The sequence below is a fragment of the Sciurus carolinensis genome, chromosome 1 (genome assembly GCF_902686445.1).
Source record: "Sciurus carolinensis chromosome 1, mSciCar1.2, whole genome shotgun sequence".
Lineage (NCBI taxonomy): Eukaryota > Metazoa > Chordata > Mammalia > Rodentia > Sciuridae > Sciurus > Sciurus carolinensis.
This window is the reverse complement of record NC_062213.1, coordinates 81,192,140-81,210,700: the sequence shown is the minus strand read 5'-3', so window position 1 is coordinate 81,210,700 and position 18,561 is coordinate 81,192,140. Positions and strand designations below refer to the sequence as shown.

General features: G+C 33.7%; 1 protein-coding gene across 2 annotated transcripts in view; it reads right to left on the bottom strand.

Annotated features, from left to right (window-relative positions):
* Rb1cc1 (RB1 inducible coiled-coil 1) overlaps window positions 1-18,561 on the bottom strand; it is a 72,950-nt gene that overhangs the window by 18,912 nt on the left and 35,477 nt on the right. For both annotated transcript variants that reach the window (XM_047564419.1, XM_047564427.1), the window contains exons 7-15: window positions 17,091-17,517; window positions 11,181-11,351; window positions 7,964-8,148; window positions 7,552-7,738; window positions 7,391-7,472; window positions 7,059-7,120; window positions 5,333-5,436; window positions 4,768-4,894; window positions 2,783-4,683 (exon numbers count right to left, since the gene is read on the bottom strand). In XM_047564419.1, the coding sequence (XP_047420375.1) occupies window positions 2,783-4,683; window positions 4,768-4,894; window positions 5,333-5,436; window positions 7,059-7,120; window positions 7,391-7,472; window positions 7,552-7,738; window positions 7,964-8,148; window positions 11,181-11,351; window positions 17,091-17,517 (3,246 nt within the window). The remainder of the gene's footprint in view (window positions 1-2,782; window positions 4,684-4,767; window positions 4,895-5,332; window positions 5,437-7,058; window positions 7,121-7,390; window positions 7,473-7,551; window positions 7,739-7,963; window positions 8,149-11,180; window positions 11,352-17,090; window positions 17,518-18,561) is intronic.

The following is an 18,561-nucleotide window of genomic DNA, read 5'->3' as shown; positions in this document are numbered from 1 at the left end:
AATCTGGCCTGATAAAATTGGAGATCAATGTAGTACATGCTCTGAACCAGAGACTACTATGCAAAACCAATTTTCCCATAATCAAAAAAGAGAGGTCAAAGAAACACAAAGGAAAATTGTAACAACCCAATGACATATAAGTGAGAATTTACAATTTTGGGTCATGTTGACTTAGGAAGAAAATTTATTTCCTAAAAAAGAATTAACTAGGAGATAAAGCTGGGGTCCCAATGAACTGGTAGAAGCTTATACTATCACTTATCCACCTAGGGCTTCATGATATTGAATATGCAAAAAACAAAAACAAAAACAAAAACAAAACAGAACAAAAAGGCTGTCATTCTGATGACTGATCTTCATTATTCCTATACAGTGAAGGCAGAAAAGAATTATTAATGAAATTCTGGGGCATTTTCTGTGGGTGTTTCCTGGCACTACCATGGCACTGAAAAAAAAATAAATGGAAAAACTACAGCAACTGTACTACAGAAGTATCACTAATGGCAATCTCTTTTCAGAAACAAAGATCAGAATCATACTATCAGGTAAGGAAATAAGATCAGAGGAGGCAATAGCTAAGGTAATAAGTATTAAAGGAAGGAAATGACAAATACCTACTAAAGTTGCAAGGTTGTTTACAAAAATATAGCCTATACATATTAATCCAATTTTTATCTTTAACTCTTCTCCCATTTACTAATTTGTGAAATTGGTTTGATGCTGGTAGTTAAACCTGTATGTCAGCATTTAACCTACAGAATACCAGAGCTGTGACAGAGCACAAAAGGAAATAAACATTAAGTGTTCATCCTAAGAGAGCTAGAGTGACAGCAGTTGGAATCTTACCTTTCCAAGAGAAGGTAATGAGATGAGGTGACACAAGGACATAAGGTGCATCATGTCAAACAAACGAGTTAGTGAAGTGTCTTTATTTAGAAGTTCAATACTGGGCAAAAGAGATTTATGCCTAACTGTTCACTTTAAAATAGGGTGCACAGTGCTGGACTGTGGTGTCCCCTCAGCACTGCCGTTATCCCTTTTGTAATCTCATAACATACTACAATACAGACTGTACATTTCCCAGAATCCCCTGTACGGCTTCAAATCTGCCATGGGAAAGAACACCTGCAAGATCTGGAAGGTAGAAGAGAAGCCCAGACTCATTTTCCAGAGGTTGTTGCAGTCAGACACACTCTCACAGAAGGATACTGGCAAATAATTGAGAGCTGCCCAATTTATGCTGTAGATTGAACTGGACCACCTGTGCTTTGAAGAGATTCTTGAACATTGCATCAGCTTCTCAGTGAGGCAGAAAGAACCAACCATCAGCTTTGTTGAGTGCTTCAGTGTTTGTTTTCCTGGTATTTCACTTAGAGCTTGACAAAGACTGAGTAAACTTCAGTCAGGCTCTTCTAGCCCTCTAGGCTTCAACTTTGGTTGGCATCTGTTCTTGTCTGGTCTGTGTTGTCCAGTTATAACAAGAAGCTTGGCAAGTCAGTTTACAGAGAACTCCTCACTTTTAGTATCTATTTTTCCTTAACATTTAATAAAATTCCTCATTCCCTTAGCACCCTAGGCTGCCTTCAGCAAGAATCCTGTTAGGTTAGTTTGGCCAGAATCCCTGACTCCTGATGCATTTTTTTATGAAAATGTGGATGGAACAAGGAACCTTACGCATACAAAGCAAACACTCTATCACTGTACCACACCCCCAACTTTTTAAAATTTTATTTTAATATAGTGCCTCACTAAGTTGTTGACTTCAAACCTCAAATCCTCCTGCCTCAGTTTCCCAAGTATTGACTCCGTTGGCCTTTTCCCCTGGAGTTCTCTTAACATTCATGCAAGCCCTAATTTCTCTGTTAATCTTCTGATCTCCCTAGATTACATGAAGAGCTTTATTTTCAAACCAGAGGGGAGGTTTAATTGTACAACAATAAGTGAGTATTACACAGAAGTCAATAAAAGATTGTTTAAAAAATGCTAACGCAAGAAACAGAGGTTAAAATATAAAATATATATTTATCAATGTATTTACCTTGAGAATCAATGATGGAACTAATTGTTATGTTGATTATATTCTAGAAACTGTTTATTGGGTCACAAAATCCCATCACAAATTCTCAAAAGAAGTACCAAAAACCATCCTCTGTGATCGAAGGACAGTAACAGACAGTAACAATAATAAAAATATAAAAACAAAAAAACAACCCACAACGATGGTATCAAATCTGAAATTTCAAAACATTATCTTTCCAACCACAGAGAAAATAACATTGTAATATATCAAGAAAAAATAACAACAAAAACACTCTGCATATTCACAATCTATGATTTAGGCTTTGCTAGACAATGCTCAGAGGAAATGTAATACTCTAATACATTCATATTAAACATAAAGAGAACAAAAATAATTTAAGTGAAGAATTTAGTAAAAACCACACATAAAAATCAATTAAAATTATAAGGGAAAGAAGCTCCTCAAACATTTCAAATTTCCAAGAAAGCAACTCTGAAAAATCCAAAATACTAATTTATTTTTTAAAGCCACTAATGGCTTTATATAGTCCCTTATGTATAATCTTTGGATTTATATAGTCCATTATGTATAATCTTTGCAAGAAACCTATTTTTAAAGTATACATTTTTACTTCATGAAAATATCCCAATTGTTACATTTTACCTATGATAAACAGGTAAATCAAGGTACTATGATTACATGTACAACATCTGAATCACCAATATTTTAATTTTATAATTACAGACTAAACTTAATTCTTACCTTTGTGCTATTTGATTCTCAAGTTGTTTAACTTTCTCTAATAACTCTTTCTCAACAACTTCTCTCTCCAATTTAAATTCTTTTAGGGCAGCCTGAATAGCTTCTTCTTTCTCACAATTAAGCTTCTGAATTAACTGCTCTCTGTCTTGTTCATGGCTCATGACCAATCTCTCTTTGTCTTTCTCAAGGTTCTGGATAATAGCTTCATATTTCTCTTCTTGTTGGGTGATTTTTTCATCTTTTTGTTTTTCAAGAGCACTCAATTCTGAGTCCAATTTACTCTGTAGTTCAACTATTTGTTCTTTTAAGTTTTTTTCTATTTCGAATGCTTGATGATGCAAAGATGTTACTTTAGCTAATTCAGCTTTAAGAATATTAGATTCTTCTTCGTGTCTACTAATTAACTCTGAAATGCACTGATCTTTTTCAATTGTCATTAAAGTTCTTAGCTCAGCTAAGCCTACCTGATAATTTTCATTATTATCTTGGATCTTTTGGTTTAGTTTACTTATTTCTGTTCTCAAATTTTCTGTTTCTTGTTCAAGGAGAGATTTCAAGGTCTCCTTCTGCTGTGTTCTGCTTTCTTCCAGCATAATTTTTATCTCATCAGTTTCTGCTTCCTTCAAAGCAAGTTCAACCTCTAACTTGCATCTCATGTCTGACAAATCAGAAACCTTGAGTTTTAATTCCTGCAGTTGCTGTTCTTTTTCCTGGATAATCATGGCATGAGACTCTTGTATCTGAACAATTCTTTGTTGATTTTCTTCTTTCAATTTCTCCAAAGAAACCTGGTGGTCTGTTATAACTTTCTCAAACTCCTGTGTATGCCTGACATGCAGTGTGTCTTCTAATTCTTTCAGATGACTTTGCTCTAAGCACTGAAGTTCTTCCCTCAATAACTGTATCTTCTCATCATTTTCAACATGGAGCTTTTTTAAGTCTTCTAACACCACCTCTCGTGATTGCTTCAGCTCTCTGATTTCACAATTTTGAGTGTGCATTATATTTTCCATCTCCAACAACTTCTGATCCTTTTCATTCTGTAGGCAGATGACAGCTTCTTTTTCATGTTTAACCAAAGCAAATTCATTGTCTTTATTTTGTAAAACTTCCTCAAGGCATAAGAGGTCTCCTTTCAGTTTTTTGATTTTGTTTTCATTTTCTTCACTTTCCTTTATTAGTGCATCAAGCTTACCTTCATATTCACTTTTTAAAGACTGTAGTTCTTTTTGATGTTTTTCTTTTAGTGTTATTTCCAGGGAACATTTTACCTTTTCAATAATGTTTCTTATTTCCAATGCTGTACATTTTAAAGAATTTGAAAAGTCACACTGTTCTTTTTGTACAAATGTTCTGAAATGGCAAAGGTCTTCCTTGATAGTTTGTATACTGCAGTGAGAGTCTTGGGCAACAACTCTACATTTTTCCAGTTGAACATTCAGAGAAGCATGATCTCCAAAAACCTCCTTACCACATGTATTTGTACCCTGCATACGTCTACTATCTATTGCATTGATAACTGATGAATAAAGTGATTCCACCATCATCTCTGGACTTTGTGGATCACTTATAGGATTAGGAGAAGATAAATTTTCTTCTATCACAAACTCATTCACAGCAGACATAAAATCTGATTCCGGACTTTCTGCTAATGAATCCAAATCTAAAGAAACTTGGTGAATAGTTTGTTCTATGTTTGGATGGGGGATAGTTTCAAAATCAAATGTATGTGCATCAATGCTATCTGGAGATAATTCTTCCAAGGGACATACTGCAGGACATAAGGGGTCCTGAACAGTTAGTGGAGGAGGAGTTCTTGATGAGGTAGTAGTTGCAATTCCTGTTGCACTTTCTATCCGTGGGGAAGAAGCAGACTGTGGGGATGCCTGACTCACAGATGCCTGGAAGACAAAGAGAAAGGCTTAAAGAGCTGCAGCAACACAAACATTTACACTAAGAGAAATATTCGAAAGAACTTCTTTTGCCTTTTGTTCATTCAGTAGATCTGTAATGGTCTGTGACATTTCATCCAAACTTTGTGCTGCCTTTACCAAATTATGTAGGGCAAGTACATGCTGGTGTAGAGGTTCAAAGTCACAAAGTAAAGGGACCCTGAAACAGAATGCAAGCAAATTAGATTTCTGATTTCTTAACCAAAAGATGGATGACTGCAAACAATTATTTCACTGTCAAAAATAACTAAAACATGATCATTCCTTTTTAATCAATACCAGGAAAACTGGAAGAACCCTGAGTTATTATTAGTAAAATGGCAAGTTATAAATCTCCCAACATTATTACAAGTCAGAGTAACAACTAGAAAAAATAAATTGCATGTAAGAGGTAAAACTTTCATCTATTTTATCTTAATTTTCTGAATATTTATATTTTCTCCCAGAAATTTCCAAAAGCAGTCACGGGAGAACCCGTCTATCATAAAACATCTATTCTGGCACCTTCTTAAGAATACTGGTGCTATTTTCAACATCTCTAAATCAATTAAAACATTTTAAGGTTATAATTGAATTTAAAAATAGTAATGACATTTACCTGAGGAATGGCTGAACTTCTGAGGGACAAAATGATTGAAGAAACTGTAAATCTTTTAATGAAATATCTGGAAGTTCACAGTCAAACTTTCGGGGCTTCTGAGTCTGCATAAAAATATATTTTTTTTTAACCAAAAATGTGAAGGACTAATTCATATATGGTTTCTTACAATAACTGAATTCAATAACAAACTGACAAAAAAATGTGCATTCATATCCACAATTAAGAGGATAAAATAAAAATGAAAAATCAAAGAAGACATGGCATACTACTTTTAGAAAAACTTTAATAGACCTGGCATAACATATTAGTGATCAAATGATATGCCTATTCTCCCTGTTTTGTCTTAAACGTCATTTTACAAGAATTCTAATACTCCAATCAATAGTAAATAAAATCACTCATGGCTCTAGTAATACACTATTCTCAATGTTTTCCTATACCTACAGCATGATCATGAAAGACCAATCTAGCCCTCGATCTATTCTTATTTCCTATTATCATGTCTTGCTTCTATAATATAGTTTAAACATATTCTATGTAATACTGCCTTGCTCTTCCCTTGACTTTTCTACTGAATTTTCTAAAATGTGTACTCTTGGGTCAATTTCAACTTAAAAACAAAACAAAACAAAAACTGGAAAACTTATTGTTTTCTTTATAATATTGGCAAGAAAGGAGCATTTTAAAATAACTGTAATTGGTTTTTTAATTGTTTTCAAGCAGATTTATTAATGTCAAGATGTTCTTCATAAAAAAGTATTTTGGGATAAATGAGTACAGAAATGCCTTCCTATTATTTCATCAATTTGTATCTATTTAAAAAAAAAAAAAAACATATATATATATATATATATATATATATATATATATATATATATATATATTTTAAGCTGAGTGGGTTGGTGCATGCCTATAATCCCATCTACTTGGGATACTGACCCAGAAGTATCTCAAGTTCAAAGCTAACCCTGGCAACACAGCAAGATCCTGTCTCAAAATAAAAGGGGCTGAGGATGTAAAGTATCCTTGGGCTCATTCCCCAGCACAAGAAAGTTTTTAAAGTCCTAGGTATATGCACTATAGAAACATGCTTAAAGCTAAAGGGTTAATATGGGAGTGGTAGGACCTAGTATCTCACAAATTATATTGTTTCTACAAATGTTTTTTTTTTTCCCCTCATTCAAAAAAAAAGAGAGAGAGAGAGAGAGACTTATGGAACATAGGCTTAGTAATATGCCAAACTAATTTATCGTGGTTTATTTTTCAGGAATTACTGAGGAGTCCCTGTGCCCCATTCTGATTTGTCAAAGTAAGAGGGAGGAATTGAGGGGGAGAGAAGAGGAAGAGGTAAGTATAACGAAAAGCAAAAAAGAAGAAAAAAAAATGAAAAAGGGGAGGGGAATGTAATGGCAGAAGGAAGAAAGAAGACAAAGAGAGGGAAGGGAAGGGAAGGAGGGAAAAGTTAACAATAATAAATAAGATATTCTATTCCTACTAATCCTAATAATGTAATATGAAGTATCCTCCTGGGTGATGAAGACTCTTGATCAAAATTATGAATATATCCTAAAGCTTTATGCCATCTGACTTTCAAAGCCAAACACATTTTTACATTGATTATAAAAAAGTATAACAATTTCTGTTTCTGATAAATGTTGCTACTTCTAGGACAAAAGTTTTTAGAATGTACAACTGTACTCATAGTTAGAAAATAAATACATACACAAAAGGAAGGGGGCCAGGAGTCCAGTCCCCGAAACAGACGGTTTCTTAAAAAAGACTTCCCTGTAGAAAGGAATTATATAAATGGTTATTTTGGAACATTAGTTTAAGGTTAAAAAAAAATCTGATTTGAAGTGCTAAATTAAAACTAGGTAATGCTTCATATTTAAAACTTAACAATGGATTCAATTCTACAAATAAAGACTATTTCCCTAGATTTCAATAATATCACCTACATACAGTTCAATGCTATAGATAATTTATATGTATGAAACAAAAACTTCCTTTTTTCCTTTAAAAAAGTAAATAAAGTTGTGAATGAAGAAAACTTACTAAATAATTTCCCAAAGGATTCCCTTTTAGACTTTTCAGCTTCATACAATCTCTTTCCATCTTTGACTAAAGCACCAGCCCACTGGAAGAGGGAAGCTAATGTCAGTAACATATCGATTCACTAATGTTTAAACACAATTAAAAGGAAATCAACTGCATACCTCCCTGTAGTGTTTAATGAACATTTTTCTCCTTACAACTTCAACAACAGCTAAGCAGTACATCTGAGGAACTGTACTAAGAGCTTCAACAATTTTGACCCTTTCCAACAGCTCTATTACAAGGCGGAGCAAAGCTTGCAATTTCTCTCCATCTTGATCAGCATGTAGCATCACAAAGCAACACCATCTATAGAATAAAATCCATTATTGTGAACAGCCACAAAAGTTTGCGAAAAATAATTTATTTTTGTGTGGTCTAAGGAAATCATGATATTAATGTGCAATAAAAATAGACTAACCCCAAGGTTAACCAATATTCAAATACAGTGGTAGGGCAAAACAACTTATATCACTGCAGAGAAATACATATCAAGTCTAAAGATCCTAAATTAGTTATGACAGAATCACTTACTTTAGTCTGACATGTAGATTATTTGCTAGCTCTTGTTTGGCAGTGGTACACTTCTGTTTAATATCCAACAATTTTCTATGATTTTGCAACATAATCATCAACTGATTTGCATGACTCAGGCACAAATCAGGTAATACAGATGCATCCTTCAAGTTTTCAGCTCTCATCTGATTAGCTAAAAATCCCTTAGAGAAAAGACATTTTAAAGGACATTTAGTTGTGTTTCAAGAATGGCATGAACATTCAGTTAAGAGAAAAATCTCCAATAAACATAAATCATGCTGGGCGTGGTGGCGCATGCCTGAAATCCCAGCAGCTCAGAAGGCTGAGGCATGAGTTCAAAGTCAGCCTCAGTAATGCGAGGCACTAAGCAACTCTGTGAGACCCTAACTCTAAATAAAATACAAAATAGGGTTAAGGATGTGGCTCAGTGGTCAAGTGCCCCTGAGTTCAATTCCTGGTACCCATCCCTTTCTCCCGAAAAAAAAAAAAAAAAAACAAAAAAAAACATGAATTGTTCTATCTTCAAACAGGGTATTTGTTTTAGTGGTGCTAGGAACTGAACTTAAAGCCTTAGCAAATGCTAGCAAATGCTTTACCACTAGGCTATAACTCCAGTCCTCAAACAAGATTTTTAAAGTCCAGGAGTTTTCTGATATAATAAATGCATTCATGACAATACTTAGAATTAAGGAACCCTTGCCTGACTAAGTTTGCTGTATTTTTCAAATTAGAAAAACAAGGAGATCCAGAAGATGTCACTTATCCATGACATTCTTAACAGCTGAAATATAACCTGTACAACAGATATGCTAAAATTCATTTTTTTCCTATTTTTTAAACTGAGGACTGAACCCAAGGGCATATCACTAAGCCCCTTTTTAACTCCTATTTTAAGAAAAGATCTAGCTGGGCACAGTGGTACATGCCTGTAATCCCAGCAGCTTGGGAGGCTGAGGTAGGAGGATCATGAGTTCAAACCAATCTCAGCTTACTTAACGAAGCCCTAAGCAACTCAGTGACACCCTGTCCCTAAATAAAATATAAAAAAAGGGCTGAGGATGTGGCTCAGTGGTTAAGCACTCCAGGGTTCAATCCCTGAAAGAAAGAAAAAAAGAAAGAAAGGATCTCACTAAGATGCCCAGGTTGGTCTTGAACTTGCAAGACTCCTGAGTTGCTGGGATTATAGCTAGGTGTGCACCACCATGCCTGGCTCAGTTATGATAAATTCTTATAAAATCATTAACATAAAGCAAATTTGGCACATAGCAATTCAGAGGAAAAACACTGATAAGGGAAAATTACTTTTGTTATACACTGGAAATACTGATTTTGGTTTTGCCTCTTTGCAAGGCATTATACATCATGAATATTTAAAATGCACAAACACCTTAATCTAGTTATTTTGAGACTGTGCCTGAAAAAAAAATTAGAATATGGACATAAAAATAGATGTTGGGATATTTAAACAATATTTGTAGTAAGAAAAAATTTTTATAGCCTAAATGATCAAAGGAAGACTGGTTAAATAATCATGACTGATTCTATGCAGGATTAAAAAAGAATGATCCAGGAGAAAGAGTAAAAGATCAGGAATGTAAAGTTTTTTGTTCAGTAACAGTAACCTGTAGCTTTAGGTATAAAAGATCTAGGAGAACAAAAGATCATAATATTCTTTAGTTCTTCTTTAAAAAATAATCAAGGACACGAAAAGGCAAGATCCCAGGAATCAAAACTAAGGAAACAATAAAAATATAAACAGCCTCAGGCACAGGTAATGAAGCTAACAGATACAAAATTTTTAAATATTGTATGCTAAAATATGATTACAGAGATGATGGATAAGACAATATTTTGAAAGAAAATTTGAAACTATATAGATCTGTAGAATTGGAAAATGAACAACAAATATAAAACATTAACAAATGGCTAACTACAGCTAGTCCTCATTCCAACTAAAACTTGTAACTGGAATCCCTGAAGGAAAAGGCAAACTGAGGCAAAAAGCAAGAGAAACTGACTAGAAAATTTCCTAAATGACATAAATCATTAAGCTACAGATTCAAGAAGCACAGTAGGCCTAATGTAGGATCAATAAGAAAAAAGTTACACCTATCACATCATTGCAAAACTGCTAAAAATCAAATCAAACACAGACAAAGTCCATATAACAAAGAGTTAACATTCTAGAATTTCCACACCAAGTTGTGCAACTATCCTCCAGAAATTAAGGTGACTTAGTCATATGTGGTGGTACATCCCTATAATCCCAGCTGCACAGGAAGCTAAGACAGGATCCCAAGTTCCAGGCTGGCCTTGGCAACTTAGTGAGATTCTGTCTCAAAAACAACAAACAAATAAGTAAACAAACGGGAGATATAGCTCTGAGGCAGTACACTCTGGTTTCAATTCCAAATAATCCCACACCCCCTGCCCTGGCCTACCAACAAAGGTAATTTAAAGAGATTTGAAAAGGACAAAATTAAATATGCAGCTAAAAACTACTAAAGGACATTCTAATTTCTATTACACTCTACTACATTATATCAAGGATGCAAGTTTTACTCTGAAAAAAAGAAAAAAGCTAACATGGGGGATATGATTATTTATATCTTTTAATCAAACAGAATATCCAGAAAAAACTGGCAGAGGAAAGTTAAGGTAGAAAAACAGGCATTAAAATTTGATATGAAATGCAACCATTTGGCTTGGTGCTATGCATGCCATAGTACTTGTCATGTTGGAGGACAGGTGGCCAAAAATCAAAGTATTAACCAATTCAAGATTTCGTATTTTTCTTCTGTCCTTTTAAGAATTTCATTTCTTACCCTTGTCATTAATCTGTGGCTTAATGACTTATGTCATTTAGGAAATTTTCTAGTCAGTTTCCAGGAGAGTTGGAGATATTCAAATATTTACTAGTACAATGACTACTTTTATCATATTAAAAAATGTTGAACTTCTCCCTTTTCTCTAGCTGTGAGAAGCACTTTCATGGTTTATATTTCAACTTTCAACTAGAGCACTGAGCTCACTTTATTTAATCAAAGATAACCGTTAGGAATGTGCCTTATTGTCTATTACATTGAAACAATAATAATATATTACCAACACCCAAGAAGAAAGTGAAAACATGGTGCTCACCAAATTGATTCTGCACATAAACTAATGTATATAGACAAACTATAAAATCTTTTTTCTATGAGAAATCAGGTACCTGAGCGAGCTCTTTCTGTTCATTCACCAGTCGGCCACAGCTAGCAATCATCTGATCCAGGGCATAGAGCCGATCTTCAAGCCCTTTAATGGCTTTCATATTCTGATTATCAAGTTTGGCAATTGTTTGATGGCATTCAACTATAAATGGGCGAATAATCTTTGGGTCAAGCTAAATGACAAGGAAACACATGAATAAAAATTTTCAGCAAAGAGTTTTATACATATTTCACACTATTTTGATATATAACCTCTGAGAAATAAAAATGACACCGAAAGATTAAAAAAAAAAAAAAAAAAAGCACTGGAAATCTAAGTTATATATTCACAGAAATTCAACAGAATGCATATAATCCAAAATTGATAATGAATGTACTATAATACTTAACTAAGAAAATATAGTTCTAAAAGTCACATATTTTAATTCAATGCCACAGTTCAATCAGTTTTCAATATCCAACAGAAAATTTATCATGAAGGTCTTAGAAATATGGCAGGGTTCATGTCTCAAAACTCATTGCTTGGTCAATAATAACTCATTCCAACTTCTCTCCAATATATATTAATTTCTTTGGTCAATGTTACCTCATCTTGGAAACAAAGTAAAACTTTATTCTTTTTTACCTCCTCAAGAATTTGGTTTGATACTCTACTTTTTTAATATCTCCTGTTTTCTGGCTTAATTCTATAAATCTGATAGAATTCATGTAACCTAAAAAATCTTCACTGTTCCCTTTGCCTTGAAAGATTTTCCATTAAAACTGCTTGGTCAAAGATCACCAAAAGACTCATTTGAGGCTCTTATACATTTAACATAGCAGACAAACTTTTTCAAACTCTGCAAGTTTGGAACATTACCTCTGCTGGTTCCTTAAGAGCACCTTTCCTTAACAGATACTTTTCCTCTGTCTAATCATCATATATAGGATACTGTCTTTACTCATTCTAACCCTTCTCTGTATGATTTCAACAATGAGTACAACCACTAATGGAGGTAACTCCCACAGATAGTTTAATTCCAACCAGATTCATAAATTCTTAGACTACTTCTGAATGCCTGTTAATATCTACATGTGGATATCAACAATGTTACTCTTCCATTATTGACTTACCATAGTTTTCTTCCAATATAAACTACAAATAGCCTTTTTATGCCCACAAATAACATGAATAAATGTAGAATATAGTTAATGCTACAGTGATCTGATAGTAGTAAATCTTCCTAGGTCTGTCATTTCAAACTAAATTGCCTATCACTTCAAGACAAAGCCTGTGCTTTTGTACCTCTGATCTTTCTTAGTATCACTTATATTAGCTCACTGTTTTATACTATCTCTTTCTCTGTAGAAAGATCCTAGTCAAATACCACCATCTCCTTCATGCTGTCCTCTGAGTTCTGCAGTCAAAAAGACTATGACTTTATGTTATGTACAGCACGCCCTATATACAAAGATCATACAAAAGTAGTTAAAACTGAATAATTGTTTCATTATTATTATCAAAAGTTCAGCATAGTTAATAAGGGACTACCCTGAGGTTCCCTTAACAATGGTGGTACTAGAGATTGAACCCATGGGCAATCTACCACTGAGCCCCAGGCCTTTTTATTTTATTTTTTTTGTTTTGAGGCAAGTTGCCAAGGCTAGTCTGAAGTTTGTAATACATCTGTTCTAGTCCTAGTCTCCCAAAATCACCAAGATTACCTGTGTTTGCCACTGTGGACAGCAAAGAGATACATTTCTAATAATACCAAAAAGTTAATAGTCATCTGTTAGATAGTAGTGTACACTCACTTCACAGAATACTAGTGTTTGTCCATGTTTTCTCAAACTTGTGATAATAACTTGAGTCAAATGTACATACATTTCCATTCTGTAGTATTGTGAAGACCAAAGACCAGCTATATTTTATTAGGGAGAGAAAAGGACTGAAAAAGATTAAAATTGGTTCAAATTTTCAATTTGGACCAAATTACAGCTATAGATAAATTTATAATAGTGAAAACTTCAGGAAGATAAACCAAGGTTCCTCGTGTTTCTGTATTTCATAATTCACTTGAAAGTACATTATAACTACAACTAGAAATATGAAAGAGATTTAGTTTATATAAAAATGATTTTATTCCACTTATCCATAGGTAATGATAATGAAAACAATCTTTGGTGTACATTTAAACCACAAAATCATATTAATAATTACCTAGCAAACAATATTCAACACTTACTGCTACACTACACTGATTTTTACTCTTGGACTCTTTCTCAACATCTACATCACAGACACTCAACATCATTACCTTAGAGAAGAAATTGTAAAAATAAAAGTTACTCCACCCTCCAGACCCTCCCCTGTACCAGGCATTGAACATAGGATCTATCAATGTTAGGAAAGTGTTCTACCACTGAACTACGCCCCAGTGTCCCCACTTTTTAAATTGTATTTGTTCTTTTGAGTTACACATGACAGTAGAATGTATTTTGGCAAATTATACATACATAGAGTGTAACTTATTATAATTAGGATCTTATGGTTTTTACATGAAGGGAAGTTACCATGATCCTGTATTCAAACACAAGGCTATGAAAGTTATATCTGATTAAGTCTACTATCATTCCTATTTCCCTCCCCCTCCCTTCTCTTTGTTCCCCTTTGTCTAATCCAATGGACTTCTATTTTTCCCTTCCCCACCCTGCCTGTTGTGGTTGAGCATCCACATAGCAGAACATTTGGTCTTTGGTTTTTTGGGATTGGTTTATTTCACTCAGCATGATATTCTCCAGTTCCACTTACTGGCAAATTTATTTTATTGTATTATTTTATTTTGAAAGAAGGTCTCCCTAATTTGGCAGGGCAAGCCTTGAATTTGTGGTCAGATCTTCCTGCCTCAGGTTCAAGTAACTGGAATTACAGTTGCTTACCACTGTACCTAGCCAAATAAGAAAGTTTCCTACCAGGTCTTATTTTAATTTTTAACAGACTGCATTTTGATTCACTATACACAAATGGGGTACAATTTTTCATTTCCTACTAGCTCATTTACTAACTATTCTGCCTTTAAACCTGCCCCTTCCATGAGGGCAAACAAAATATTCCTTAAGAGCTGGGCATGGTGGTGAAAGCCTGTAATCCCAGCAGGTCATGAGGCTCAGGCTGAGGCAGGAGAATCCCAAGTTCAAAGTCAGCCTCAGCAATTTCATGAGACGCTGTCTCAAAATTAAAAAAAGTGGAGGCAGGGCCTGGGGATGTGGCTCAGTGGTTAAGTGCCCTTGGGTTCAACCCCTTGTTTAAAAAAAAAAACAAAACATAAGATCATGGTCATAAGTTTGCTAAAAGAAAAGACATTAACGTGGGCAGTTTAGAAATGAGTTAAGTGCACATACTTTCAGTGATTAAATCATAAGAAGAAATCACTCTTCCTTCTATTATGAAATAAAACATATAACATTCATTCTAGTGACAACACAGTGAAATCTAAGAAAACATGGATCTATAAAATAAAGGAACAATTATAAAATATTACTGATAGATGAAAATTGTGGGACAAATTAATAATTCACCAAATTTGCATCCATCAATACACACAAATGTAAAACTGGAAAGTCAAATTGTTAAGTGATTTAAAATGGACAACAGGAGTAATAAATGAATGCCAGAGCTGGGATGTGAGCCTCTGGGAATTCAAATTCGAAATTCCAAAATATCTATGTGGCTACTAATTTTCTGGGAAAGGTATATAAATTTGGCAACTGAAAGTATACACTGCAAATACAGTTACAAAGACTGCTGCAAATAGGATTGGTCTGTGAAACTGAAGGCAGAATTTGCTTTTAGAGGAAGAACTTTTTTTTCTAAAATCACTTCAGTGGCACAGCACTAGTGCTACCATATAATAATATCAAGTTAGTTAGTTGTTTTGAACAATTACTTTGAAAATGTGTATAAAATGAAAATCTCCAGTGAAATGAAATTTCATGTTCAGATCAATCTTACAGAGAAAGACCATTGATGATATCATGAAATTACTAGGAAAAGAAAAATATTAGGAAAACAAAAACATCATGGCAAAGTACCTTTTTTAATGCAATACAGAGCAGCACATACTGTATAAAAACACAATAGACTATCATATGAAATTTTACAAAATGGGATTTCACTGCTTAAGAACAAATTTATTTTTGTATTAAAATGCATATTCAATTGATGAATGCTGCATTATAGTAAAGTCATATTAAATAATTTTATAGAAAACAATTGTAACCAAATAAAAGTTTACTTTTGCTTTCACAATGTAAGGAGCATGTAAAATGTCACCAAGACTTTGGGTTATAAGCAAGCATTAACCTGAGAAGCCAATAATGTAGTCACTTGTTAATAACAGTATAACTAACTTCCCTTTTTCTGTAGATATTAGCAGATGTGATATTAAGAATATCATTCCTCTTCTCATATAAAGTAAACAAAACCTACGACTGCTAGATTTTGCATTGAAACATGGAAACTCAAAAGTCATTTTCAGGTTTTTCTCAAAGTCTATAGCACTGTTTTGACTTCTGGTACAATTTTAATTATTTAAACAACAACAAAAAAAGGACACTTCAATTACCCTGATCACAATCATAGGTTAAGCACTGGGGACATGGCTCAGTGGTAGAGTGCTTGCTCAGCATCCCAGCAACAAAAAAACAACCAACCAAACAAAATCACAAGACAAACAATCAAAGGTTTATTACCCATAATCATAAATAGAATTTTTAGCTTGCTAAAATGTTAATCGTTTAAGCAGGAACATTAAATTAACCTGTTTTTGTTCATTTTGGGCAGTAATCAATGCCAAATATATTACAAAATTGGTTGAATCAGCTAACATCTTAAGTGAATGAAATACCTACCCTACTGGATGTCATCAAGGAAAGAGATACTGAAAAGAATTGAGAAACCTAGATGTTTAAGTTTTCCATTTTATATGTCTTATCATTTCAATAAGAACTGCATATGCTATCTTCTAGGTAACCTAGTCAATGTTTCCATTCTCTAAATAGAGAATAAAAGGATCAAGTCACTTTTCCAAATGAGTTGCTCACAAGAAAAGTTTAACTATTCTAACCACTATATTTTGAAAGCAGAAACAATCAAGACATTTAATATTTTCCATCACTAAAACATGTTCCCCTTCAACTTACTCTATGGCTTCAAATGTTCTGTATCAACCTATGGATCAGATATGGAGAGAGAATTTAATCCCCAGGTATCATAATAAAATATAACTAAACCCACAATGTCTTAATATTGAATTTTAAAGAAGACACAGTGTTTAAAATTTCTTCTTTAAAAAGTCAAAAGGAGATTCCCTTTGCACATAGCGATTGGGAAAGGGCACAAAGAGATTTTCAGGGGAATGGAAATACTTAATTATCTTCTTTTAGGTGGTACTGATTTATCCCTAACTAACCAAAATCTATTTAGTTTATTGCATGAAAATCATTCTCACTACACAAAAATTTTATCTACATAATCTCAAATAATCTTCACAGATTTACAATCAATTCATAAATGAGATTACATTGGGCACAGTAGTGCTTGGGAAGCTAAGGAAAGAGGATTGCAAGTTCAGAGCCAGCCTCAACAACTTAGTGACACCCTCAGTAATTTAGCGAGACTCTGTCTTAAAATAAAAAATAATAAGGGCTGGGGGTATAGCTTAGCGATTAATCTACCCTGGTTCAATCTCTGGTACCGAAAGAAAGGAACAAATAGAATAAAATTACAAGTGAAATAATAATTTCTGATTCAACCTAGGAAATTCCAATCTAAGGCACAATGTTTCCACTACAACATAATACCCATTCTTCCATTACATAATAAGTAATATAAAGTTAATTGATATAGGAAGTGTCAAGTTAACATTACTTACCCTGCTCATAGAATCAAAGCACTTCCTGACCAAAGATTCCACATCGTTAGGTCTATCTTGAACATTTATCCAGTCTAACAAAGAAACATTAAAAAAAGGCAGATCACCGTCTTTAGTATCTACTGAAGTTTCATCTTGCTGGACAGTACTTTGACAAGATTCCCTAATTTCTTTGCCACTTTCATCATCTGTAGTATCTGGGGCTACATGTTCCACTGACTTGTGAAATGAGGTTAACAAGGATGTGTTAGTTGTTCTAGGCATATCAGGAGAAAGCACCAGTTCAGTGGATCGTTTCATCTCAGCCTTTTCTGAGCCTTCATTTTCATTTAAAGAATCCAGTCTTCCCAAACATTCCCTGTAACTATGTCTGGTTAGGCACTCCAACAGTGGAATCTTGGCCATTACTGAAACAGCAGTTCCTAAACTTAAAATACAAAAGATCTGTCAGTAAAACAATGAGACTGCTCTGATTAGCAAATTTGAATAAAATCACATTTATTATCACACACAAATCTCACCAACTATCATATTATACATAAGCTAGTTATAAGCAATCTGTTCACAATAAGAAGTCTAGCAGAAAGAAGTTATCATTAACATTAATATTCCAATCTAAAGTAAAACTAGATTTGAGTATACTACAAAGTAGGCATTTGTCTTTTATCAAACCTGAGACATAAAAATTCAAATTTACCAAGATTTACCATAGCAGTCCCTTGGAGTAAAATACTTTGTCTTTAAGTTAATCAGAAATATTTACGATAATTTAGGATACTGAAAGCACAACAAAAATTAACAAACTTAATCTCAGAATAAAAACTCTTATATCACACTTCCAAAAAACAGGCAGATTAATGCTATTGAAAGGACAGGGAAAATGAAATCTTGATAATTTCATGAAACCATATGTAAAATAGTGCTGGTCCCTATGCTAAATTAACATAGTTAAAATAACTCTCCAAAAAAATATTTACTTGAAAAGGTTGCTATATAAGCTTTTAAAAAGAACCTTCTAGTCTTAATTTACTCATTCTCTTTCAACAATTTCTTTCATTTCAATTTAAGGCTGAAACCTTTTGTCATTCATATGTCAAAACAGAGATACCAGAGAGGAGGTAAGGCAAGCAGTAGAAAGCAAGTAAGAAGAATATACATGCTACTTGCCTCTAATTCAAGGTCAAGGCGATAAAAAACTACCAGATGAACAATAAAAATCTGAACACAAGGCTAGGGATATAGCTCAGTTGGTAGCAAGCACAAGGCCCTGGGTTCAATCCCCAGCAACGCAAAGAAAAAAATCTGAACACAAAATCCTGAAAATGTACTTATATGTCCTTGAACACAAGTGTTGTTTTCATGTTTCATTACTGCTCTAGTTTTACATTAATTGTAGCCCTTTCTTTAAAACAAGAAGATCATATTACATGTGCTTCTATGCAAAGATGAGGTTATCTATATGAGCCAAAAC